This window comes from Penicillium verhagenii (assembly GCF_028828195.1).
Source record: "Penicillium verhagenii strain IBT 33310 chromosome Unknown utg000006l_segment0_segment0, whole genome shotgun sequence".
NCBI lineage: Eukaryota > Fungi > Ascomycota > Eurotiomycetes > Eurotiales > Aspergillaceae > Penicillium > Penicillium verhagenii.
Genome location: NW_026643170.1, coordinates 2391851 through 2415328, shown reverse-complemented (window position 1 = coordinate 2415328; position 23478 = coordinate 2391851). Strand labels below are relative to the sequence as shown.

The window sequence follows — 23478 nt, the reverse complement described above, 5'->3', positions numbered from 1 at the left end:
GCCCTGCATTTCACTGGGAAATTACCGGAATTACCGTCGGACAAGGAGAACAAGGGCAAAAAAAGGGATGGTAATACAGGAATACGGGGGTAATACCATGGACCAGTACATTCCTCCCCTCAGTTACTACTATCCATCATGTCGTCGTCAGCCTGTGACATGTCTGATACGTGAAATCCCCGTCAAATACCAGTAATCTGGGCAATCCACCAATCAAAGTAATGCAACCCCTGCGCCCCTGGATTCCCACTTTGTTTCCAAGTCCACTTTTCCCTCTTTTCTATGAATAGCCAATTTAACAGTAACTTGTTACACTTGACTCCTTTTAGGCTATTGGTATACATGTACTCCTACTCTCCCTATTCATCCCTATTGATCCTTCTTGGTCCCCGTTGATGACCAAGAAAAAGGAAGGAAATAAAGAAAATAAATTACAGGCCCCCCAAGGCCCCCCCTTTGATACTAATCATATAGCGTGGGATCATGTTCAATGCCAACGCAGAGGTTCCCAGATTCGGGGCTGGAAAGGCTGGTAACACGACCCATCCTGTATGATCATCGTACGTCGAGGCTGTCACCCACAGCGATTACTTACGACGTGCGGCGAATATCGTCATGCCATTCGTGTCTTTGCCAATCAAGTGGATCCCTAGGGGTGCATCCAGACAATTCGAAAAAGTGGAAATGTGTGGGCAAAAGACCCCAAAAGGCCCGGGAACGAGGAGGCCTAGTCGGAGTTTCCTGGTAATTCTCCGTCCCACATTAGACGAGTACGAGTGCAATCAATCCCAGAACTTCCGAGCGCTTCCCCCTGAACCCCTGGTGCATGTGAGTAGGATTGGAATGCAGTGAAAAGGGGGGGGGGGACTCGGCAAAAGTTGTAAACTCTTGGTACTTTCTTAGCGGGGTCGAGAAACTTATCGAACGATTCGGAACATTGAACAATGGAACACCTGAAACTGGACCATAATGGATACACCCATCAGATTCATCATACTCCGTACTCCGTACTCTGTGATACATAAATCAGTCATTACATTGAAATGGCACTGAATTGGCATTGTACAATAAAATCCAGTGCTTTCCCTCCCCTTCAATGATCAGCTTGATCGACTGTGGCAAAGTCGATCAACCCCACAGTTCAGGTACAATGTATCACCTTCTGTAGGGGAGTCTTTCCCCTGAGTTTCCAATCAGTAGCCCACTTCTCGGAAAGATTGTGAACTCTCCCCACCGGAGTCCGCTCACCCTCATGCACGTGCGCTATGGCGTGCCTATGTATCGCGAAAGTACTTTTAACGCTATTTCTTCAGCAAATTTCATTTCCTACGTTCTCGAACAACGCTAATAAAAAGTACGGATTAGCGTGAAACAGATTTAGTACGACCGTTGTAGTCTATTCTGTACAGGGAGGAGCACATTTATACTCGAAATACATAGTGCGGGCCTAAGGCTGCCCTCAAGGTGGATGAACCGAGTATGGATCACGTGGTACCACGCGTGGTCACCTGACGCTGTTTTTTTTCTGCAAGTATGGGTCACGTGCACAAATCCCTTGGATAGCCTCACTTCGTTCAGCTATTAAGGGAGTTTAATAGAAACACATGTCATCCTCATGCTAACACATGCCCCGTGACCCACTAAGCCTACATACTAATCGAGATAGCTATTTTTTTCTGCCAGCCCTACCTCGGCAGAAAAAAAGTCATGTTTCTCAAGTCTTCAAGTCCAATATCAAGTCTATTATTAAGTCCATTCTCAAATCCATTATTAAGTACATTCTTAAGTCCATTCTCAAGTCTATTCTTAAGTCTATTCTCAAGTCCATTCTTAAGTCCATCCTTAAGTCTATTATTAAGTCTATTATCAAGTAAGGATTTATATACTTTTTTAGTACTACATTTTAATATTATAGCCTAAGGATTCAGGTATTAGGGTGGTAAGACAGCGATGAAAAGGATGAAAAGGCGGTGAGGGAAGCGGTCTAAAAGCATTGCTACCTCAGGCACAATAAGCCCATTTAAGGCATCAATCTATCCCGATTAGGCTTAGTGGGTCACGGGGCATGTGTTAGCATGAGGATGACATGTGTTTCTATTAAACTCCCTATTAAGGTACTAGTAGTTCTACTATCAATTATTTATATCTACATATACTTATATACCCGCACCTGGTGAACTTGGACTCTCCACTCTACTCTTCTCTTCTCTTCTCTCTTCTTATGGTCAAGATCAAGTCTTTTACTTGGTGAACAAAAATGCAAATCCCTCAGGACATTTACGATCATGTAAGCCTCGGGTTTTTATCCTACTCAATTTTGCTAAAGGCTCACAAAGGCTTAACGCTTCTTACAGATTGTTCATCACGTTGGCAACGAATTAAGGCCCAGCTTACACACTGAAGAGGCTACTAGACATCTCTCAATCCCTCGTAGCGAAACTCGGAAAAGATTAGCCACACTACGCCTTGTCAACTGGAGCTTCTGCCGCAGCGCGTCACCTTGGCTGTTCCGGCATATCAACGCCCAGTCCGTGAACGATAGCTCAGGAATTTCGCCTCTGGAACGCCTTATCAATTTATCAAAAAGCCACTATGCTACCCATGTTTATCGAATTGATTTTGGCTTTCAAAGGTTCAACTATCTTAGGTCTATCGCCCGGCCTATGGAGTCCCTATATGTAAAAGACCTAGCTGAATTCAGTTTACCTCTTTTGCTCAAATTCACCAATCTTAGGGCCCTTGAATTCAGAGAACCAGCCTTGTCGTTACCCCAAGACATGAGAAACCTCTACATGGACACGGTCGTTTCCATATTGCGTTACGTGCCCCTACCAAGTCTAAGAGAACTTGATGTTACATTTTCAATCCCCCACGACTTCGGACGTTTCTTTCCAAGCCGACATGATTCTTTGCAGATCCCCATCAAAGATGTCATGCAACGTCTTCGACACTTGAGATTGCGTGTCAGAGAATTTACGAATGTGAAGCGCGGGAGAAAAAAGCGCGTTGCAATTTTGCCAGAACATGCTGCTTTTCCCAATAAAGCCCATGCTTCATGTTTGTTCAATGTCGTTGAGCTTGCATCGAATCTTGAATCACTCGATTTGGTTGTTTACAAAGATATTCTGGACATTGACTTTCTCCCCTTTCCTTCTTCCCTTTGTCTGCAGTGTCTCTGTCTGATAGGGGTTTCTGTTTCATATGAGACCCTCCTTGCACTCATCAACCAGTCTGCGCATAAATTACAGTACATCGATTTCTTCACGCTAGAATTGAAGTCTGGGACATGGCAAAAATTACTACTGGAAATGTGCAAGTTGCCTTCTCTTCTCGATTTCGGCATCGAAGACTGTGGATACACATTGAAAGGGTCAAGCTCTCATTTAGCCGACAGGCGACCTACACGTGGTCCTTTTGGTCCTCTTCTTGAACGCAGAGCCATTAAAGGCGTGCATGATTTTGATTTGAATGCACTTGGTATTCTGCAACGGCGAATCAATGCAAAAAGGATTGGTCTAGGATTGAAGCCTTATAAGGAATCGAATTATTGGTATATCAGTTATCCGACAGAAGGCTGCAGTTGATTGGAGTTCTAGTGGTAACTAGTATTTCTAGGTGTTTGTGATCAATTACACAATAAATGGGTCAACTAAAGCTGGTTATGGTTCTCATAAAGTCAGAAGCGGGAATTGTTTTCATTCACATTCCCTTTTGCATTACGCATCGCAGATTCTAAAATCCACTAGGCGAAACAAGTGAGCAGAAAAAGCAAAAAAAATCACGCCCTTTCAAAAACATGCTAAAAGGTATTAGGGTAACAAAGAAAGGACGGCAAATAGTAGAATCCGAAACAAGGTGACAACAAACACCCATTGAATCTGAAGATTGGGGAGAAAAGACCATCGGAGATAACCACCGGAAATAACCCACTTCAGATATTCTCATTCACCTCGCAATTTAGACCTCGTCGCCGCTGGTCTCCTTTTTGACATTGACCTTGGAGAGATCGTCTTCAATGCCAACGACGCTCTGCTTCTCATTCTCCCCGGCATCGACATCTTCAGCATACTCCAAAACTTGGAATCCCTGAGGTCGGGGATCAAGGACCGGGTTTTCCTCGTTGTCCTGGTCGACACGCTTACGCTTGCGAGGAACCTTCACAGATCCATTGGCCTTGGCACCATCTTTGGTGGACTTCTTGGTGGGAGTTCTGGCTGGCTTCTTCGAGGGCTTAGAGCCAGGGGTAGCAGCAGAGCTTCCTTCGGCGGCAGGCATAGTGGTAGCGCCAGCGTCAGTGGTAGCCGCATCTCCACCGACTTGGTCATCAGCTTTGTATTTCTTCAGGTTGCGCAGTGCGAGGTTAAAGGTCACTCGCGCAGTGCTGGCCTGGTATCCAGCCGTCGCACCCAGCTGCTCAAAATCGGGCTGATATACAATGTTAGCTTTGATTCAGTATCAAAGGTAGGAAATGGGGCTATATATTTACTCGCTGGTAATCATCGGCACAGCAGAGGTAGGCTAGCAGCAGGATGCGAGACTGGGTAGGTGCCAGGCCCTGGAGTGCTTCGTCGGCCGTCTTTGGCAGCGGCGCTTCACTGTTCTTCTCGGGGGTCGCTGGGTCGCTTTTCTTGGGCGGCATGGCGAAGTCTTGTTCACCTCTCGTGGAACTGTAGAGTGGGATATATTAGCTTGATACCGGCGAGTCTGTCGCACCCTGGCGAGTTAAAGAAAAGCTTGATGTTGTTGAGATTTGCACGACGTCGGCGTGAAAAGGGTGGAATGCGTGTCGAGGATGTGAAGTTTAGAAAGAGGAATTTCGGAAACGGACATAAATATTTTCCCGGACGTTCGGAGTATTGAGTATTAAGAGTGAAATAGAATTAACTTACTTTGAATAGAGGAAAAGTATACTGTGATTGATTCACTTGAGGACGAAAGGTTGGGGAGGAGGAATTTCGATATAGCTCGAGTGGGAAATAGGAAAGGTTGGTATGGCGTGAGAAGGAACTATAAGTGAAATGTAAGTTGATGGATGAGCCAGAATCAACTTTTTGAGAAGAAATGGACTTGAGTATTTGAAGATTGGAAGAAACCTGAACAACTTTCGAAGTCGACATGAATCTGGTTTCCACATCATGTCAAGATTGCCTACTATAACATCGGATGCATACAGTTTATGGATATCAGCCTTAGAGTATTCCAGGTTCCGAATTTCACAATCTCCTCATTTGTGCTCTTATGTGTATTGTATAAGTTAGATACACTTTGTATCTTATGAATGTGACATCAAGAAAGAGATCATATACTTCTAAGGTGAATGCTTAAAATTAGCTCATATATACTAGTATATACTGCTAGTAGTACATAAACAAAGATCAATAATTGGTCTTAACTGATAGTATGCATAGCAAATTGAGCACATAACATTTGAATACGCGAGCTTCAGGTCGCAATTGAGAGATATGTAAATAAAGGAAAATAGAGAAATAGGGAAGTGAAATAAAATACTTTTCAGTTCTATAGAGATATCAACTATAGATCTAACTATCTTGAAAAAAGGAAACCAGGGGAATATATGCAATCCCACATGTGCAAAGGAAAAACCACAGACACAAAACGCCATCCCATCAAGTACGTGCTCATGACCAAGTTCGTCGGTGGTATATGCAGGGGAGGAAGGGGTGACAAAAAGAGGAAAAGGATAAAGAAAAATGATCAATCAACACAATCTACATGGTCACATCCATTGTATCATCTCCGGCATCAAGAGCATTCTGTCTCTCGGGATCCGGAACAACCACTCCACGACCACGGCCAGCTAGCAATTCTCGTCGAACCTCTGGTCCAATATCCTTGTGTCCACGAACTAACAAGAGATCCAACAGAGCCTCACGTTGGTCCTCAGTGATATCATTGCGGTAACGCTGGGCAAACACCAACAGAGACTGGTGCCACAACACCGGAAGCTTGTAGCCCTTAGAGCCACTTTCCATCAAAGCCTCCGCAGAGCCCTCAGCCGCACGGAATCGCATAAAGTGGAAGACAAGAGCATCAATCACCTTGTAAGGCAGAGCGTATTTCTTCTCCAAAAAGACCCGGATGAAGGTGTTCACAGAGCCAGTGCTTTCCAAAGAGTGGAGGGATTGTTCCGCAGCCAGATCACACATGCGGAGGAGAGCAGCAGCGGAATGCAGCACCGGGATGGACACACGGGAAATCACTGAAGAGACAATGTGGGCCTCGCGCAAAGTACATGTGCCACTGGCGACGAGTGGGAAGAGCAGTCCCTTGAAAAAGCATGCGGGCTTGTAGAGAGCCTTGCGCATGGCATTGTAGGTGTGGACATTAAGTTTCTTGGTCTCGTGGATTTCCTCACGGACACGGTCTAGTAGCACAGTGTTGATGAACTCTTGGGCCACGTGAGGCTTAGAGGAGATGAAAATACGAGTGCCTGCAAACACAGCGTTGGCAGTCCACCTCTCGGGTTGAGTGATATCGAGCAAGGTCGGCCAGTTAGGCACGGAGGGAAGAATTTTGAACGGTTTCGGCAGCGGGCCAGATTTGTAGCGCGAGAGGATCGTACCAACCCTACAGCTTGGTTAGTGCGGATGCATTTGGGAAAGGATTCAGAAGAGTCACATACTTCTCGAAGACTTCAATAGCCTTTGCTGGAATCTGGACAGCGTCCTCAGCTGCACCACCACCCTGAATGTGCGGGCCACCAACAGTCTCTCCCGCTTGCCTGGCCTCATGTTCGGCAATCTTCTCCAAGATCAAATCGGCAAGGTTTGTCGTTTGGCCTGAGGAGCCGGGCTCACGAGGGTTGAAAATAGGATCATCTTCGTGACCGGGCATGAAGCTGTTGAACATTTCAAGATCCTGCGGGTTAACCTCCTGCTTATTATATTAGCAATCGTGAACCCAAAGCTTGCGAGAGCATTCTGTAGAAGCTCTTACCACATCCTCAACCTCATCATCCACCCATTCGTCATTCTGGAAGTTCTCGTCGTCGTCGGACAATGCTTCCTCCTCAAACCGAGTGTCGAATTCAAAGGCGGCGTTGGATTTCGGCTCCATAGCGCCCATAGCGAGTTTGTGTTCGGCGGCATCCTCATCGGCCAACTCTTGTCCAATCTGCAAAATCTTGCGGGACATCTTTGCATCAATAAAACGCTGTCCATCCTGTCCTTCCTCATCTTGGGATTGGCGCTTGCTCTTCTTGCTGGACTGGGTGCGCAAGTGCCCCGCGGCCGAAATATCATCGGCCAGAGGGTTATGGCGGCGGGCCGCAGCGGCACGGGAAGTGTTTGCCTTGGGCATGGTGAGACTGTCTGGTGATTTCTGTAATCTCAAACCAAAGAGGGAAAGAGGTAACCTGAAGTCCTGCTGAGTTGTTGAATGTGGGTTAATTTGTGATATTTTTTTTCTTCTGCCGGGCGGAGTATCACTTACCGCTTTTTGATAGCGCCCACCTTGGTATCTTCTTGCCTAATTGGGTTTAGCCTCGATTCTTAATCATTTGAACGGCGCGTTCGCAAAGACGAGCTTTCTCTTCTACTTTGAACCAATTGAGGCTAGAACTGAAGGGCGTGGTTCTGGTTGTCTCTTTTATTCGACTACTAGGAACCTTCACTCTTTTCATACTCGGTTTATCTTCTTACGATTTTCCGCAACTCCTTCCAGTGCTGTAATCAGATACTACACGAAACATCAAAACGGGGACCGTGGTATAGAACCTTTCCTCCTTTGTGACGAGCGACTCAATTCTCATGTGAGATTGACTCTTCTGCAGCTCCTTTGGCGCTGGCCAGTATTTTCTCCCCAATATCTGCTGACAATATTCTTTTTGCTCCTAAAAGTCTAGCAGTCCAAGAACCTCACACGGACAAGCTATTCCCATTGACCCGACGACTAAACAACGGCCAGGGCGCTTTTCCTTTTCCTGCGGAAACTTAAACTCAACTTATCATGGCGTCCGTTCAAGCTCCAGGATCATCTGCTCCCTCTTCCAACATCAACTCTCCTATCATACCCCCGGGCAACGGGCCTCTTCTCAATGGTACATTTTCCGATTTGAACCCACGATCCTCCCCTGCACCAGCTAGCAACGCCTCAGTCCAGGGAGATAGTGCGCGCGCAAAGCGGAATAAGCGTGACAGCCGCAAGAAACGTGAAGCCAAGGGTCTGGATGTCGAAAGCGCACCCCCTCCCAAGAAACGTGCCACGGCAACAAGCATAGCTCGACCTAGCTCAAATCTCCAAATTCTCCGTCCATTGCTTCTCGCCGAACCTCGTTCATCAGATCATTATCCACCCCCACTGCGACAATTCAATCAAGTGGCTAGAAAAAAATCCGACGTGATTGGCGACAGCTGGAATTTCTACGAAGTGGTCGATAAACTTACAAATAAGAATGGGTTTCGCTATAGCTACGCCATTGCTGATGCGGGATTCCCTCATATCAAATACCGTCAGACTGACGTTCAACCATATCATGCCCGTTTCAGCTTCGAGGATTCGCCTGCTGCCATATTCTTCTCACAAGACGCTAGGGCGGTGACCACTAGCGATGCGTGGCACACAGCACGGGCGAATGTATGTGCTCGGGAAGGCTCATTATACTACGAGGCTCGGGTCATCAGTGGTGTTGTGAACGGTCCTCCTGGTTCCGAGTCTCGTGGTCACGTCCGGTTAGGATTTGCACGGCGCGATGCTGACCTCGATGCTAATGTTGGAGTGGATTGCTATGGCTACGGCATTCGTGATGTGAACGGCGAAGTCGTCAACCGCATGCGCTGCGAGTCGTTTTTCCCAAAGGGCGAGGCTATTAATGAAGGCGATGTTATCGGCATGCTTATTAACCTTCCTCCATTATCTCTACACAAAAAGGTCGTCGAAGGTACCTATGACCCCGCCGTGGATGGCGATGGCTCGGGCCCTACACCACAACCTCCGACTGCTACAAACATCATTCGAGATCGCATACCTTTCCACTACAAATCCGATTTCTGTTGGCAGCAATCCAACGTCTTTTCCACGAAACACCTTCGTGACTACGCCTTCAACTTGAAAGAAACGCCAACTTTCGGACCCCCTTCACCATACAACAGCGAAGATGCATCGCTTCGTACTTTACCCGGATCCAGCATCACCATTTTCAAGAACGGCGTGAAGATAGGCTCCCCTTTCAAAGAACTGTACGCCTTTCTTCCCCCAGCAAGCCGCCTGGCTAGTACAAGCAATGTTGGAATTGGCGAGCGTGAGAATGCCGATGACGGCATGATTGGCTACTACCCGGCTGTTAGTTGCTATGGTGGTGGTGCTGTTGAATGTCGGTTCGAGGGTCCGTGGTGGGTTGGTCCACCCGAGCAAACCGAGGCTGGAGAACCCATTCGGGCCATTGGGGATCGGTTCAATGAGCAGATTGTCGAAGATGTAGTCGCCGATATCGTGGACGAGATTGAAGCAATGTTCACTTGGGGCGGTGTCGACGGCGACGTTATCGGCGATAATAATACCGAAGAGCTGGATGCCGCATCTGGTGCTATCAGAGGCTCAGAGGTATTGAAAGGCGGCGTCGGTGCTGCGCTTGACCTGGAAAATTCTGTTGCTACTCCTGGATCAACTGCTGGTGCTGCGGGATCTGACTCGGCTATGAATGGTCATCATGCAATTCTGACCGTCAATGGGGACGATATTGGGAACTCGATTGCGGATGATTCGATAAGCGTCGGTACCCCTGGCACAAATGGGACAGTCGGCACGCCAAGGATTACCGTAGAAATTCCTGTACGTCCAGATGATGAGGACGTGGAGATGACCTGAAACGAGAACGAAAGAATGGGGTGCCGCAAATCGAGTGATTGATCTATGACTCGATATAGTAAATGAGCTATGTATATCTGAAGCAGCATGGCAAGGCGTCCGGCAAATTTTAATCAAATTCTATCGATACCAACTGGAAGCCCTGGAAATTTCAATAATACATAATGCACGTACAGTGGGTATATTTTGTTTCCTCCATCTACTATTTATGATACACAAATACAGCACTCGGCTATGAGGAGCCCGCAAACCGGCGACCTTCGAGTAATTCTCCAACTTTCATCACCAGCTCATCATCTCCGTACTGACCTACCACTTGAATGCCAGTCACCTCGTCCATGTCGGAGTGCTCGTTGGAACCAGTCACAGTGACTGGGACCGAGATAGCAGGCAGACCTGCCAGGCTGGCGGGGACAGTAAACACGTCATTGACATAGGCATTCAAAGGCGCTGAGCCAGCAGAGGTACCTGTGATATCCGAAATCCGGGGTGGAGGGGATGGTGCTGTAGGACACACGAGAACATCCACTTTATCATCTGATTCGGGATGGCCTGCACCCAGATCATTAGTGGTAGCAAAGGGATTGTTGGCCTTGAATACAGAATCAAAATCTTGTTGGACCAGTCGGCGTACTCGTTGCGCCTGGATGAAATAATTGTCCATGGCATCGGCGCTCAGACTGAAAGTTCCTAGAAGGATCCGACGCTGCACCTCTGGCCCAAATCCATGTCCACGCGTATTTGAGTAAAGGTAGCTTTCAGAGGATCCCTCATTGTCTGGCCCATTATCACGAGTGCCGTAACGCACGCCGTCATATTTGGCCAGGTTCGAGGACGCCTCGGCTGGGGCAAGAACGTAATATGCGGACAGCGCATGTTTAGTGGCTGGTAAAGAAACGGGGTGGATTGTATGGCCTTGTTCTTGCAAATGTGCCAGGGACATCAGCCAGGCTTGCCGCACTGACGGGGCTAGTTCTAAAATGTTATATTCCAACGGCACTCCGATTCGGAGGGGAGTGGAAGTCAATCGAGATGAAAGCCGTGGTGTTTGGTAGTGTGAGGTGATGCGCGATCTTGAGAGTGTGGAAACGCTAGTCGGATCACGTTCATCATAAGAATTAAGGATGGCTATGGAAGTATTAGCTTGATATGACTTTTTCTAATCAAACGAAAGAAGATGTACTCACAGAATACATCTCGAACATTAGAAGTGTTCTTCCCCAGCACCCCAACAGTGTCCAAAGAGTTGGCATAGGCGACGACACCCCACCGGGAGATCAGACCATACGATGGCTTAAACCCAACTGTTCCGGTGTATGCCGCTGGAAGTCTGACAGAGCCTCCAGTATCTGTTCCAAGCGCGCTGTGTGCCCAAGATCCCAGTTAGCATGTATGCATTAAATCTAGAGAAATATCCAGAACACGTACACATAGCATTGATCGGCCGCAACCGCCGCTGCGCTCCCACCTGAACTCCCGCCGGCAGAAAGATCTTGACCATCCTTGTCACGCCGTGGGTTCTTAACCAGCCCAAAGCGCGAGTTGGTTGAGTGTGATCCCATCCCAAACTCATCTAGGTTGGTCTTTCCAGCCACGATAGCTCCGGCATCCTCCAATTGATCAACAACGGTCGCGTTGAATGGGCTAGCGAACCTGTCTAGAATGCCAGAGGCGCAGGTGGTCGGGAGTTCACGTGTGCATATATTATCTTTGATCGCTATCAGACGACCATCAAGGATGGATCTGGGTTTACCTATCAGGATTATCAGTGTGAGCTCTTGTGGATTTAGATCGGCTTTGCATGTATTGACGTACCTTGCTCGCGACGCCGGTCTGCCTCCTTCACGCGATCCAGCCATTGTCCCGCGCGCGGTAATGGTGTTATGAAGGCGTTGAGGCCATGAGCATGTTGATTGGCTATGCACTTCTCCGCTTCGCGTAGAAGGGACATTGAGGGAGGAGAGGCAAGTATGGTCAAGAGCGAATAGACTTGCAAGAGGAGAAGATCAATATGTGCTTATCGCTTATCGCTTACCGCAGTACAAATATCGGGGAACTACAGTACTATTAGTGCACAGTATATATAGTAGCTAAATGGAAGGGCTCCTTTACCTAAGTCTTTGATAGGATATATGTTGTTGTTTCTAAAACAAAATGAATTCATCTTCGATTACTATGTTTCTCAACTCGCTACATAAGCAGAGTTCCTGTTCTGGATGTCCAGAATGTAGATGACATGTACACATGGAGTGTATTTAGACAAGACAAGCCTTGAAAAAAAAGAAGTAAGTGTTGAGAAAGAGTACTCCATAAATCATATATATATACCCAGTGCTACTGGTATTGACTGACTAACATTTGAACATTATCTGCCATAGTACGGACCTCGGTAGTAGGTATTTAGGAAGAGCATACACAGTTATATACTTCGTAGCGGAGTAGCATATAACCGATATCCCACTAAGAACCCAACAGTTGTAAGTAATGTACGCACAATGCACGCATGGAATACTCAGTAATAAAACAATCAAAAGCAATTTTGAAAGTCCAAATATTCTCACTTAACTTTGCCATGAGATCCATTGCAAAAAAAAACAAGTTTGAAGTTCCAAGTTGCGTACAAGTAAATCGAGCTCCTTCGGCCCGAGTCAAATCACCGAGCAACATTTGAAGACGTCATCTCCACTTTCATCCTTTCTCGCAACTTTTCACATACCTTCCCCCTTCATCCTTCCCCAGCATATCCGACCATGTTGTCGCGAAGTATTCTTCGAGCGACTGCCCGACAATCTGGCTTAACCAGAGCCGCGAGCCTCGCGAGCAAAGCTCAATGCGCTAGCTCCACTCTCCCCGTGCAAGGCCGAAGGACCATTTCCGTGTATGGCTATACGCAGTCCAAGGCGCTGGTATACTCCAAATATGGCGAGCCTAAAGATGTCATCAGGTAGTTATTTCTCTTAGCTAAAATTACCCTACCGGCGATCAGAGACAACTGACCCTTTGCTTTAGCCTACACAAGCATTCCATCTCCGCCCCGCACGGCACCCAAGTGAATCTCCGCCTCCTTGCAACTCCTATGAACCCGGCCGATGTCAACCAGATCCAAGGTGTATACCCCAGCAAACCTCCGTTCACATCGGCTCTCGGCACAGCCGAGCCGACCGCCGTCGGCGGTAACGAAGGCGCCTTTGAGGTGATCTCAACCGGCGCCGGTGTCAAGAATTTGTCCAAGGGCGACTGGGTAATTATGAAGAAGACTGGCCAAGGTACTTGGCGTACACACGCCCAGCTGGATGAGTCGCAACTTATCCGCATCGAGAATAAGGACGGCTTGACGCCGCTGCAAGTTGGTACCGTCAGTGTCAACCCGGTGACGGCATACCGCATGGTCCGTGATTTCTGCGAGTGGGACTGGATGCGTGCGGGCGAGGAATGGTTGATCCAGAATGGTGCTAACAGTGGTGTTGGACGCGCCGCGATCCAGCTCGGCCGTGAGTGGGGAATTAAGACGATCAATGTTGTTCGTCAGCGAAAGACGCCTGAGGAAACAGAGGCGCTCAAACAGGAGCTCAAGGACCTCGGTGCTACTGTTGTTATCACTGAGGAGGAGATGCTGAGTGGACCCTTCCGGGATATTATTAAGGAGGCTACTCGCGGTGGACGGGAGCCAATTCGTCTTGCATTGAACTGCGTTGGCGGGAAGAATGCTACGGCACTTGCAAAGACCCTGGCGCCGGATTCGCACATGGTCACCTACGGTGCTATGTCGAAGCAACCTGTAGCTTTGCCTTCTGGATTGTTGATCTTCAAGAACCTTGTCTTTGATGGCTTTTGGGTCAGCAGATGGGGCGATAAGAACCCAGTGCTGAAGGAGAACACTATTAAGGATGTGTTGCAGTTGACGCGTGCGGGTCGTTTCAAGGACATCCCCGTTGACGAAGTCAAGTGGAACTGGGAATCCGAGGGTGCAGAGCTAGCTGAGAGTGTGCAGGGCACTTTGGGTGGATACCGCAGTGGAAAGGGTGTGTTTACTTACACTGGAGGTGATGAGTGAAGGAACCTTTCGTCCAGTGTTCATCAGTACATGTATCATATATTTCCCGAGTACATAAAATAGTTCAATGTCCAGACAGAGGAATCTACTATCTATGCCACTTGGCGGCCAGTTTTAAAAATTGAATGATTGTAGATGCATGTGTATCCACGTATATTCTGTTAAAGCCAATCTTTATGTATCCCAAGCCTATCTAATCAATGTTGATATACGTAGTAGTTAGTTACAAGGTTTGTATGTAGTGTATGACCAAAAACTCCAACTGAAAGCTTTCAAACAGAGAAAGCTTTAGCACAGACCGAAATCCAATGTTCAGAGATAGCTATATTTACTCGCACTTCCAATTCTCTTCCACATATTGTAAAATCAGATCTGACAGAGTAGTGTTGGGCATGTACACTTCACTGTCTTTGACGAAATCAACATCAAGGCCAGCATACTTACCAGCTAACACCAGGAACGGCTGAACGAAATTGATGTAGACCAGATCCACTGTCTCGGGAACCTCTGTGTCATTGGAAGACAGGAAAGCCTGGATACAATTGGGCATCTGATAGGCACTGATGGGTGAATGGATGGTATCGTCTCCATCTGTACCTGCATCATCCTTGGTCGTATATCCAGGGATAATTTGGGCGTCCCCACGCTTGGCCACAAGGGGAACTTGATGACCCCCGGAGGGCCCCGTGGAAAGCCATTGGTTGCCAGGATTCTTTTTATTGGAGATGATATGCTGTGCAAGATCCTGTTGATCAGGGGCCATGAGATCAATCATAGATAGATCGTTCTCGGTTTGTGCCATTTCCAAGATCTTGGTCTGTTTGTTGAGTACCTCCATAAGAAGTTGGACTTTGTTATAAGGGACGTCCTTCACAAAGCGGAAATCATTTATGAAGGGTGATATACTGAATGCGCTGTCGTGGGTGAACTCGCCCTTGAAAATATCGAAACGAATCCCACCTGTGTTCAAAATGGCGACTGCAGGGATATCACGTCGAGAATCATCTTTCAATAAAGTTCCCAGTACTTCAGTCTCTAGCCAAGTATAGATACTATCTGGATGGGGGTAAGGCACACGCGACATCCACAAGTCATGAGGGGCGCAGCCATATATCTTATCCAGATTAAGGGCGCTCCGCGCCTCAGCAATCATCTTGGAGACTTCAAGACCTTTCTCGGTCGGGAATGAATCTTCGTCCAGTCCGGTGTGGTGATAGAAAGAGAAAAGGTTGTTATCTATGTATCGTCGCTTAAACACGGGGCTTGAAGCCACACTTGGCCGGTTAGCGGTCGAAAGACCGTCGATCGACATGAACCCGATAGTCTCCATAAATCGGCCACTGGCCAGGGCCACAGCTTTGGAATCATATTGCGCAAAGTCGCGAATATGTTGGTGTCCACCAAAAAATTGGATAGGCGTGGCCCAGTGGAGTTTGCGGATCGCCCTGAAGATCGCACGGTATTCCGGTGAATGCGCCGGGACATGCCCGGCCACTAAAAAGAGATCCACTTCTTTATCTTGGATCGCTTCTTGAAACCAGGCTTCCTGGATGGTAGCTTCCACCGGCTGCACAACGGTATTGTTGTAGTTTCCATTGAAATTGAAAAGAAACCCAAATGCTACGATGCGGATGCCCTGTAGCTTGGTGGTGAACTTCTTGTACCGTGGCGCAAGTGGAACCAGCTCTTTGGTTGTGGGGTGATATATATCAATATTGGAGGAGAGGTAATGACCCCGAAAGTTGGGGACGGTCGTCAGCAGCTCATTATTTGATGTGTTGTATTGGTATAGTTCATGATTTCCCGAGGTTATCACGTCAATATGTTGATTGCGGAGGATCTCAGAGAGATATATGCCCTTGGGTTCGGATGAGTCGTAGAGCCCATTCCCTTCAACCCGATCACCTGTATCTATGACCAGTAAGTCTTGACCTTGAGCTTCTGCCTTTTCCCGCAAATGCGCGGAGAAAGAGATGTAGTCTCCCCAGTCGGCGGAATAGGATGGTCTGGTACAGTACGCATATCCACGGTCAGCGTCGGCGATTACAACAGAGAAGCTTCTCCAGAGACCTACTCCTGTAGATGACCACCCAGCCAGCCATGAGTATCAGTAGTATGAAGGAAATTTATTTGGCCAAACTCGAGATCACGTAGAGGAACGGGGATGGGGTTAGGCGCGGATGGTTGAGCGGCGAGCGCCGACGGGAGGAGCCAGGGCAACACGGACAACAACATGTTGGAGTTTCCCGGGGCCGGCGGGAAGTGGAATGAAGCTGTAGTTTTGCCCCCAGGTCCTCTTGATAGGAAGAAATAAGGAAGACGAGAGGAGCAAGGAATAACCTTGTGACCTTCTGCAAGTGATATATAGTTCTTTTCAACACAAAAGTCACCAGGTACAAGGGAAACAGCTCCCTCGTACGGTTACGGAAGGAGCTGCCGGTGAGGTGGGCGGGGCTGACTCAGCGCCCAACATCTTTCCGATTTGAATCTCAAAGATTCATAGCGCGGCCTTCCCTTTTTCTTCCCAACCTCAATTAATTTGGAATCTTACGCTTGGTGTGTCCGTTTCGGCCTTGCGGATTTGTCAATTCTCGTTCTTCCTTCCTCCGTTCTTTCCATTCCCATACCAATTAATCGCCATGGTCTCTTCCCGACTTTTCCGCCCAGCGGCCCGTCTGGCTTCTTCGCGCCTGGCCACCACCACTCTTCGCCCGGCTTTTGCCCCGTCTGTTTGCGCTCAATCCGTTTTGCGCGCCCGAGGATATGCATCGGAGGATGGTGTTAAGCAGGTCACCGTCCGTGATGCCTTGAACGAGGCCCTTGCGGAGGAGTTGGAGCTCAACCAGAAGACTTTCATTCTGGGTGAGGAGGTCGCACAGTACAACGGAGCGTAAGAGCCCCATTTGTTGATCGATTGTCATGGCCCATTCGATAAAGATGGCTGCGACTTTGTTTGAAAGGGAGGGAAAAACACATCCTAACATGGAATTCTACTCGCAGTTACAAGGTCACCCGAGGCCTGTTGGACCGCTTTGGACCCAAGCGGGTTATTGATACCCCCATCACTGAGGCTGGTTTCACCGGTATTGCCGTCGGTGCTGCTCTAGCTGGTCTGCACCCCATTGTGAGTATTTTTCCGGAGAGATTTGAAGCCCAGATACGGAGCAAAATGGAGATGCTAATCGGACCCTTTTCCTCCAGTGCGAGTTCATGACTTTCAACTTCGCCATGCAGTCCATCGATCAGATTATCAACTCCGCCGCTAAGACTCACTACATGTCTGGTGGTATCCAGCCTTGCAACGTTACCTTCCGTGGTCCCAACGGTTTCGCCGCCGGTGTCGCCGCTCAGCACTCCCAGGACTACTCTGCCTGGTACGGCAGCATTCCCGGTCTTAAGGTTGTCTCCCCATGGAGCTCCGAGGACGCCAAGGGTCTGCTGAAGGCTGCTATCCGTGACCCCAACCCCGTCGTCGTTTTGGAGAATGAGTACGTTTTGCGGTCCTTGGTTTTCATGTTTTTCCGTTGGGTGTTGAGCTCGGGTATCAGAGAACTAACGAAGTCTTTGCGAATAGGCTTATGTACGGTCAAGCTTTCCCCATGAGCGAGGCCGCCCAGAAGAACGACTTCGTTCTCCCCATTGGAAAGGCCAAGATTGAGCGTCCCGGAAAGGACCTGACCATTGTCTCCCTCTCCCGCTGCGTCGGACAGTCCCTTACCGCCGCCGCCGAGCTCAAGCAGAAGTACGGTGTCGACTCTGAGGTTATCAACCTGCGCTCCATTAAGCCCTTGGATGTTGAGACCATCATTGCCTCCCTGAAGAAGACCGGCCGCCTCATGGTTGTTGAGTCTGGATACCCCATGTTCGGTGTCTCTTCTGAGATCATGGCCCTGGCCATGGAGTACGGCTTCGACTACCTGACTGCCCCTGCCGTCCGTGTCACTGGTGCTGAGGTGCCCACCCCCTACGCTGTTGGTCTGGAGAACATGGCCTTCCCCCAGGAGGACACCATTGTCAGCCAGGCCGCCAAGCTTCTGCGGGTGTAAGTGAAGTGATATCGAAGCAGTAATAAAACCATGTGCCTAGTACCCTTTCATCTGTTCTATCTTTTTTTTCCCTATCCGTTTGTTCCATCATGTCTATTTATTCTCACCTAGGCCGGTTTTTGGAAACCTATGTACGATTACCTTCCTAGAGTCGGTTGCCTTTTGATTCCTCCAGCGTAAATGCTTTCCCTCACTATCTTGACTTTTAGATTGATAGACAATTGCCAGTTTCCATGTCATTTTTTTGAATCCCAAGCTTTCCCTCCAAAAAAATGTCAATCAATTTTCAATAGAGTACGTAACATAATGGTATCTCGCCCAACGCCTCTGGCAATGCAAATGAAACCCACAGAACGAGTAGATGCTCCTAAAGGGAATATAATAAAGCAGCAAAATTGTATCACCGAAGCCCTGCACATCCAGCAAGGCAACCAGTAGGTTGGCGAGGATCATAGTATCCTCCACCCTGCTTATCTTGTCCGTATTCCTCATCAGTGTCACTTTCTGCGTCGTTCATTTCATCCCCGCGCGTCGTCGACTTGGAAGCTGTTGATCCCTGTTGATTCTTTTGGGTTGTCTGGGCCTCATCATCGTCGTCGTCCCCTAAGACATTCTTTTTCAATACGGGTGCCGCAGAGCCCTTGACAGCTGCGAAGGAACTCTTGAAACCGCCCTTTTTGAAGCCCCCTCCACCAGTTGTTCCAGTAGAATTGGTACTGGCGATAGGCGCATCAATCACTCTTAGCCCCGCCTCGGCATCCGCTTTGCGCTCTGCGCGTCGGGCCTTCTCTGCAGCATTGGGATCGCGCGATAGTTGCTTCAAATCTTGCAGTCGCTTTCGGTGCTGATGATCGTAGGACCCGATATGCGCTTCATATTCTGGATGTCGTGAATAGGATTTGTTACACAGAGTACAAGTGAAGGAACTGAGGGCAGTCCGCGCCGACTCGGTCTGAGAATAGGTTTAGCTAGGCTTCACGCGGGGGGAAAGGGAGTTTTTGCAACCTTTGGAGCAGGGTTAGTGAATCCACGCTGTATTCACATGTTAGTATATCTGTATACAATATAGCCCCCAGACGTGGGTTGATGGGAAAGGGGGAACGTTACTGGAGGCATGATGGGACTGGATGTTCAAAATGTCAAGGTACTCGTGCACCTATCAGCGACCTTATGTTTCCTATGATCGGGATCGGCGCTTCTTTCCCCAACTTTCTTTTCCCTGTTTTTCTCTTTCCTCAACTTCTACATGCCACGAATGATGTTATTATAATCAAGACGAATCTCCTATTTCTTGTTTCTTTTTTAATTCCTTTACTCTTTTTCTCCGTTTACAATTAATTTCTTCTGTGCGAAGAGAAATGGAGTCCAGAGATCTCAAACCGGTGGATATGGACGCCAAGTCCATAATTTCTATGCAAGAACTGGACCCTTCGCCTTTCAATGACGACTCCACCCCAGATGTCGAGTCCGAGGAGTACTTGACCAAGCCAGTTGAAGATAAACCTCGAAGGGCATGTGGCTTTCCAGTGCCCGCGCTAGGTCTTCGACCGCATCGGTGGGATGCATTGTGTATGTTGATCCCAACGCGAAATACTCTCTCAACCAATTGATGCTCATTACATATATATGATTTATACAGTATCCGGCCTTCAAAAATATTCGACATATCCTCCGACAGCTTTCTTTGTCCTCCATTTTGCCAACACCGCTCTTATCCCCCTCGTGACCCAATCGGTGCCTGCCAGTGAGCCCTACCTCCTGCTCACGCGACCAGTCTACCAGGCCCCCGGGCTTGAACATCTCGTCCTTACTCTTCCAATCATCGCCCACGTTGTCTCCGGTATCGCATTGCGCAATCTCCGCTCCTCGCGACGGGCAAGGTTATACGGTGCAGAAACTCGTGCGCAACGGAACATGCTCTCTTGGTGGCCTCGGATTTCTCTTCAGGCTCGCTCAGGATATCTTGTCGCCCCGCTAATTGGACTCCATGCCGTTGTGAACCGTATAACACCAGTCATGGTGGAAGGCAGTAGCTCCGGTGTTGGACTAGGCTATGTAGCCCATGGCATGGCGCGCAGCCCCGTATTCTGGAACATCTTCTACCTGGTATTTGTCACCGCTAGCGTATGGCATTTCATTGGTGGCTGGGCAACCTGGATGGGCTGGCGAGTTACAAGTGCCCGGAAACAGCACACCAGTAAAGGCTCGCTGGAAGGGTTGCTTGGTTATCCCGAGAATCATGACCGCGCAAAGCGACAGCGCAAGATGTGGTGGATGGTTAATGGTATTGCAGCCGCCGGTGCTGCGCTCTGGCTCGCAGGTGCTCTTGGTATTGTTGGTCGCGCTGGTGAAGGTGTTGGCTGGGAGGCACAGGGATGGAATGACATGTACAGTCAAGTACCAGTCATCGGAGATTGGTTCTGATTGAATTGTTTATGATGCACATAAATGTACTGTACTCATAGATGCGACTGAGATCTTTTTGTCTCTCACTCTAATACTGTTAATATTTAATAAATTTCAAGGAAAACCAAGAATCATGGCACATTCAATGTTAGCTTAATGTATACTATCGAATACGTTGAGTAGTACGTTGAGTAGTAAGTACATAGTATAGTACTGTAGAGTATAGTATCTCCTTCTCAGTGTAGTATGAAGCCCACTTGGTCCGTGCGAGGGATCTTTTTTTTCCCTTTCGATTCAACTTCAACTTGCTCAACTTTTCCACATGGATTGAACCTCTTGAAGACTTTCCATGAACTCCCGTTCCGCTCAGTCAATATTTGCTTGGCTCCCAAGATGCGCATTTAGTTCCAAGTGCCCCACATACGCTCAATTCCTTCGCACACCCCAATTCTCAAGATCGTTCTGTCACTCGCCGAAAGCCATGGAGAACTCCACCGATACCACCAGCACCCGCGTGCAGTACCGGGAAAAGGAATATAATGTGATCAAGGAAGGATTGGCGCACATTTTGAACCCACCTTCACAGGAAGCTGCTTCCAAAGCAACGAAGAAAGATTTGAAGGCCGACGATGAATCCCAGGCTGTCTTCTATAACCCGATCCAACAATTTAATCGAGACCTCAGTGTACTGGCGATTCGGGCTTTTGGTGAACATGCCATGCAATTGAAGGAAAAGAAGGAGGCGCAGAAGCTCAAGAAGCGCAAGACGGACGATTCGGCCGACAATGCGAAAAAGCGGAAGCGAGAGGAAGATGCGGCTGCAGAAGAACCTGCGTCTAAACGAGTGGATGAGGAGACTAAAGTCAAGTCAGAGGATGATTCGGTAGAGCAACCGGGCGCTCCAGCCGAGGTGAAACAAGAGAAAGAGGCACCATCTGGTACATCCTCCCGGCCGCAGTTTACCGTCCTGGACGCCCTGTCTGCCACAGGCTTGCGTGCTCTTCGGTATGCTTCGGAGCTTCCCATGGTCTCTAAGGTGGTGGCAAACGATCTGTCAGCATCTGCGATTAACTCGATGAAGACAAATATCGACTACAACAAGCTTGAATCCCTGATTCAACCCAATCTTGGCGATGCACGTGCTTATATGTATCAGCTGCCCTCAGTTGACAAATTCGATGTCATCGATTTGGATCCATATGGAACTGCGGCGCCTTTCTTAGACGCAGCGGTTCAGAGTGTCAAAGATGGCGGTCTTCTCTGTGTCACTTGCACTGATGCTAGTATCTGGGCATCAACCGGTTACGCCGAGAAATCCTTTTCCTTGTATGGTGGCATGCCAATGAAAGGCCCCCACTCACACGAGGGTGGGCTCCGACTGATTCTTAACAGTCTGGCTATGTCGGCTGCCAAGTATGGGTTGTCCGTTGAGCCTTTGCTTTCACTGTCAATCGATTTCTACGCTCGTGTGTTTGTGCGCGTGTATCGCTCTCCAGCACAAGTCAAATTCCTTGGCGCCAACTCGATGGTCGTCTACAACTGCGATTCCGGCTGTGGTGCCTGGTCGACCCAGCCATTGGCCTCACTGAAGACAAAGCTCAACCGCAAGGGTAACGCTTTGTACCATCACGGACTGGCTCAAGCTCCTGTTTCCAACACTAACTGCGAGCACTGTGGCTTCAAGACGCACCTTGCTGGTCCTATGTGGGCCGGCCCGCTGCATAACCCAGCTTTCATCCAAAGAATTCTGGCCAACCTCCCCAAACTTGATCCTACGGTATATCAAACCATTCCTCGAATTGAAGGAATGTTGACCACAGCCCTGGAGGAAGATCTGGACCTCACCCTATGCGCCTCCTCGAGTGCCCAGACGGAGGTGGCCACTGAAACAAATGACCTTTCCGCCGAATACCCAGCCATTATTCCACGAATGGACCCGGCTCGTCGAGACCCTTACCCCTTCTTTATGCTCCTTGGTAGCCTCTCGAAGGTTTTGCACTGCTCCACTGCGCCGATTGATGAATTCCGCGGGGCTCTTCATTCCATTGGATACCGCTCCACTCGCAGCCACGCCAAGCCCAACTCCGTTCGCACCGATGCCCCTTGGAGCGTCGTTTGGGAGGTCATGCGCGAGTGGATCCGTCAAGAAAGCCCTATCAAGGATGGATCCTTGAAACCGGGCAGCGCCGGCGCAGCTATCATGGCTAAGAGTCGCGACAACCTCCGTAAGTTAGACGAAGAAAGCCAATGGCTATCCATGCTTAAGCGGGATATCATGTCTGCCGTGGAGTCTGGTCGCGACGTCAGTGACCTTGTTACCAAGGTCGAGGCTTCTATCTATCGATCTGGCTCTCGACAAGCCTGGAAGTCCTCAGAGGAGACTTCACAGACTGTTGCTAGTGCTGAATCTGAAGCGGAGCCACTATCTGCCTCGGAGAAGGAAACGGGCGCCACAAAGACCTCTGAGCATGCTCATCCTAGCAGCCTCGAAGTCAAATTCGATTCTGCTCTGGGCCGTGAAGCTTCAGCTGCACATTCGAAAAAGCGTTTGGTCCGATACCAGATCAATCCTCGCGCGAATTGGGGACCTTTGAACCGTGCCTCAGTCACAAAATGATGAAATGTATACCTATCCATTGGCTGTCAATATATCTAATTGGGGGGGTTTTTTTTGGTTTCTCCGCCCGCTTGTGTTATTGAATGCTCAAAGCTCAAAGCTACATCTATTGAAACCCGCGGTTCAAAATATGATCTGGAAATAACATAGGCTAAAAGCCTACAGTGGCATCTCATAAGTTTCCATCTCTCGGTTTTCACCGCCATTTTATCACCGCCTACAGTATGTACACTAGTAGCTACCGCCTACTCTATACTAGTATAGAAGCGTTCTAGCGCGAACAAATAAAAACATTCATATTACATATTCTATGTTACAATATAAATGGATTTACTCCTACGACTTCCAAGGTGGTTTGGTTACTTGTTGCATATTTATAACATTAAAAAAAAAAAACGTTGAACAGGTTCGAAATAGATGAAATTATGGCATGTCATTACTCCCATTATAAACACCAACGAACCAGGAGACGAAACTGGCTCGAATCTAGAGAAAAGAAACACAAACATAAATCACAGTCATCACGTCTC

The 23478-nt window shown here is 48.4% G+C and overlaps 10 protein-coding genes across 10 annotated transcripts; 5 read left to right on the top strand and 5 right to left on the bottom strand.

The window, feature by feature from the left end:
* Positions 1-3957: 3957 nt before the first annotated feature.
* On the bottom strand, positions 3958-4639 carry N7466_006276 (putative histone h1.3.; the record flags this gene model as incomplete). Its single annotated transcript, XM_057165673.1, has 2 exons — positions 3958-4410; positions 4487-4639. 2 exons carry the CDS (start codon positions 4637-4639, stop codon positions 3958-3960), a joined length of 606 nt encoding a protein of 201 aa, XP_057021272.1.
* A 1090-nt stretch (positions 4640-5729) lies between these two features.
* N7466_006275 (snoRNA-binding rRNA-processing protein ENP1) lies at positions 5730-7320 on the bottom strand (the record flags this gene model as incomplete). Its single annotated transcript, XM_057165672.1, has 3 exons — positions 5730-6588; positions 6644-6894; positions 6958-7320. 3 exons carry the CDS (start codon positions 7318-7320, stop codon positions 5730-5732), a joined length of 1473 nt encoding a protein of 490 aa, XP_057021271.1.
* Positions 7321-7968: 648 nt separating this feature from the next.
* N7466_006274 (SPRY domain-containing protein) lies at positions 7969-9825 on the top strand (the record flags this gene model as incomplete). The annotated part of the gene is made up of 1 exon (XM_057165671.1): positions 7969-9825. The coding sequence occupies one exon, from the start codon at positions 7969-7971 to the stop codon at positions 9823-9825; it is 1857 nt and encodes a 618-aa protein (XP_057021270.1).
* A 232-nt stretch (positions 9826-10057) lies between these two features.
* Positions 10058-11776, bottom strand: N7466_006273 (glutamyl-tRNA(Gln) amidotransferase subunit HER2; the record flags this gene model as incomplete). Its single annotated transcript, XM_057165670.1, has 4 exons — positions 10058-10953; positions 11013-11188; positions 11254-11578; positions 11641-11776. 4 exons carry the CDS (start codon positions 11774-11776, stop codon positions 10058-10060), a joined length of 1533 nt encoding a protein of 510 aa, XP_057021269.1.
* A 799-nt stretch (positions 11777-12575) lies between these two features.
* On the top strand, positions 12576-13879 carry N7466_006272 (enoyl-[acyl-carrier-protein] reductase; the record flags this gene model as incomplete). Its single annotated transcript, XM_057165669.1, has 2 exons — positions 12576-12769; positions 12835-13879. The coding sequence occupies 2 exons, from the start codon at positions 12576-12578 to the stop codon at positions 13877-13879; spliced, it is 1239 nt and encodes a 412-aa protein (XP_057021268.1).
* Positions 13880-14207: 328 nt separating this feature from the next.
* Positions 14208-16114, bottom strand: N7466_006271 (metallophosphoesterase family protein; the record flags this gene model as incomplete). Its single annotated transcript, XM_057165668.1, has 2 exons — positions 14208-15885; positions 15954-16114. 2 exons carry the CDS (start codon positions 16112-16114, stop codon positions 14208-14210), a joined length of 1839 nt encoding a protein of 612 aa, XP_057021267.1.
* A 404-nt stretch (positions 16115-16518) lies between these two features.
* Positions 16519-17925, top strand: N7466_006270 (pyruvate dehydrogenase (acetyl-transferring) subunit E1 beta; the record flags this gene model as incomplete). The annotated part of the gene is made up of 4 exons (XM_057165667.1): positions 16519-16769; positions 16880-17003; positions 17081-17367; positions 17454-17925. 4 exons carry the CDS (start codon positions 16519-16521, stop codon positions 17923-17925), a joined length of 1134 nt encoding a protein of 377 aa, XP_057021266.1.
* Positions 17926-18325: 400 nt separating this feature from the next.
* On the bottom strand, positions 18326-19041 carry N7466_006269 (putative C2H2 finger domain protein; the record flags this gene model as incomplete). Its single annotated transcript, XM_057165666.1, has 3 exons — positions 18326-18877; positions 18931-18957; positions 19033-19041. 3 exons carry the CDS (start codon positions 19039-19041, stop codon positions 18326-18328), a joined length of 588 nt encoding a protein of 195 aa, XP_057021265.1.
* A 242-nt stretch (positions 19042-19283) lies between these two features.
* N7466_006268 (MCP1 family protein) lies at positions 19284-20349 on the top strand (the record flags this gene model as incomplete). The annotated part of the gene is made up of 2 exons (XM_057165665.1): positions 19284-19494; positions 19565-20349. The coding sequence occupies 2 exons, from the start codon at positions 19284-19286 to the stop codon at positions 20347-20349; spliced, it is 996 nt and encodes a 331-aa protein (XP_057021264.1).
* A 463-nt stretch (positions 20350-20812) lies between these two features.
* On the top strand, positions 20813-22948 carry N7466_006267 (tRNA (guanine26-N2)-dimethyltransferase; the record flags this gene model as incomplete). The annotated part of the gene is made up of 1 exon (XM_057165664.1): positions 20813-22948. The coding sequence occupies one exon, from the start codon at positions 20813-20815 to the stop codon at positions 22946-22948; it is 2136 nt and encodes a 711-aa protein (XP_057021263.1).
* Between the last annotated feature and the right edge of the window lie 530 nt (positions 22949-23478).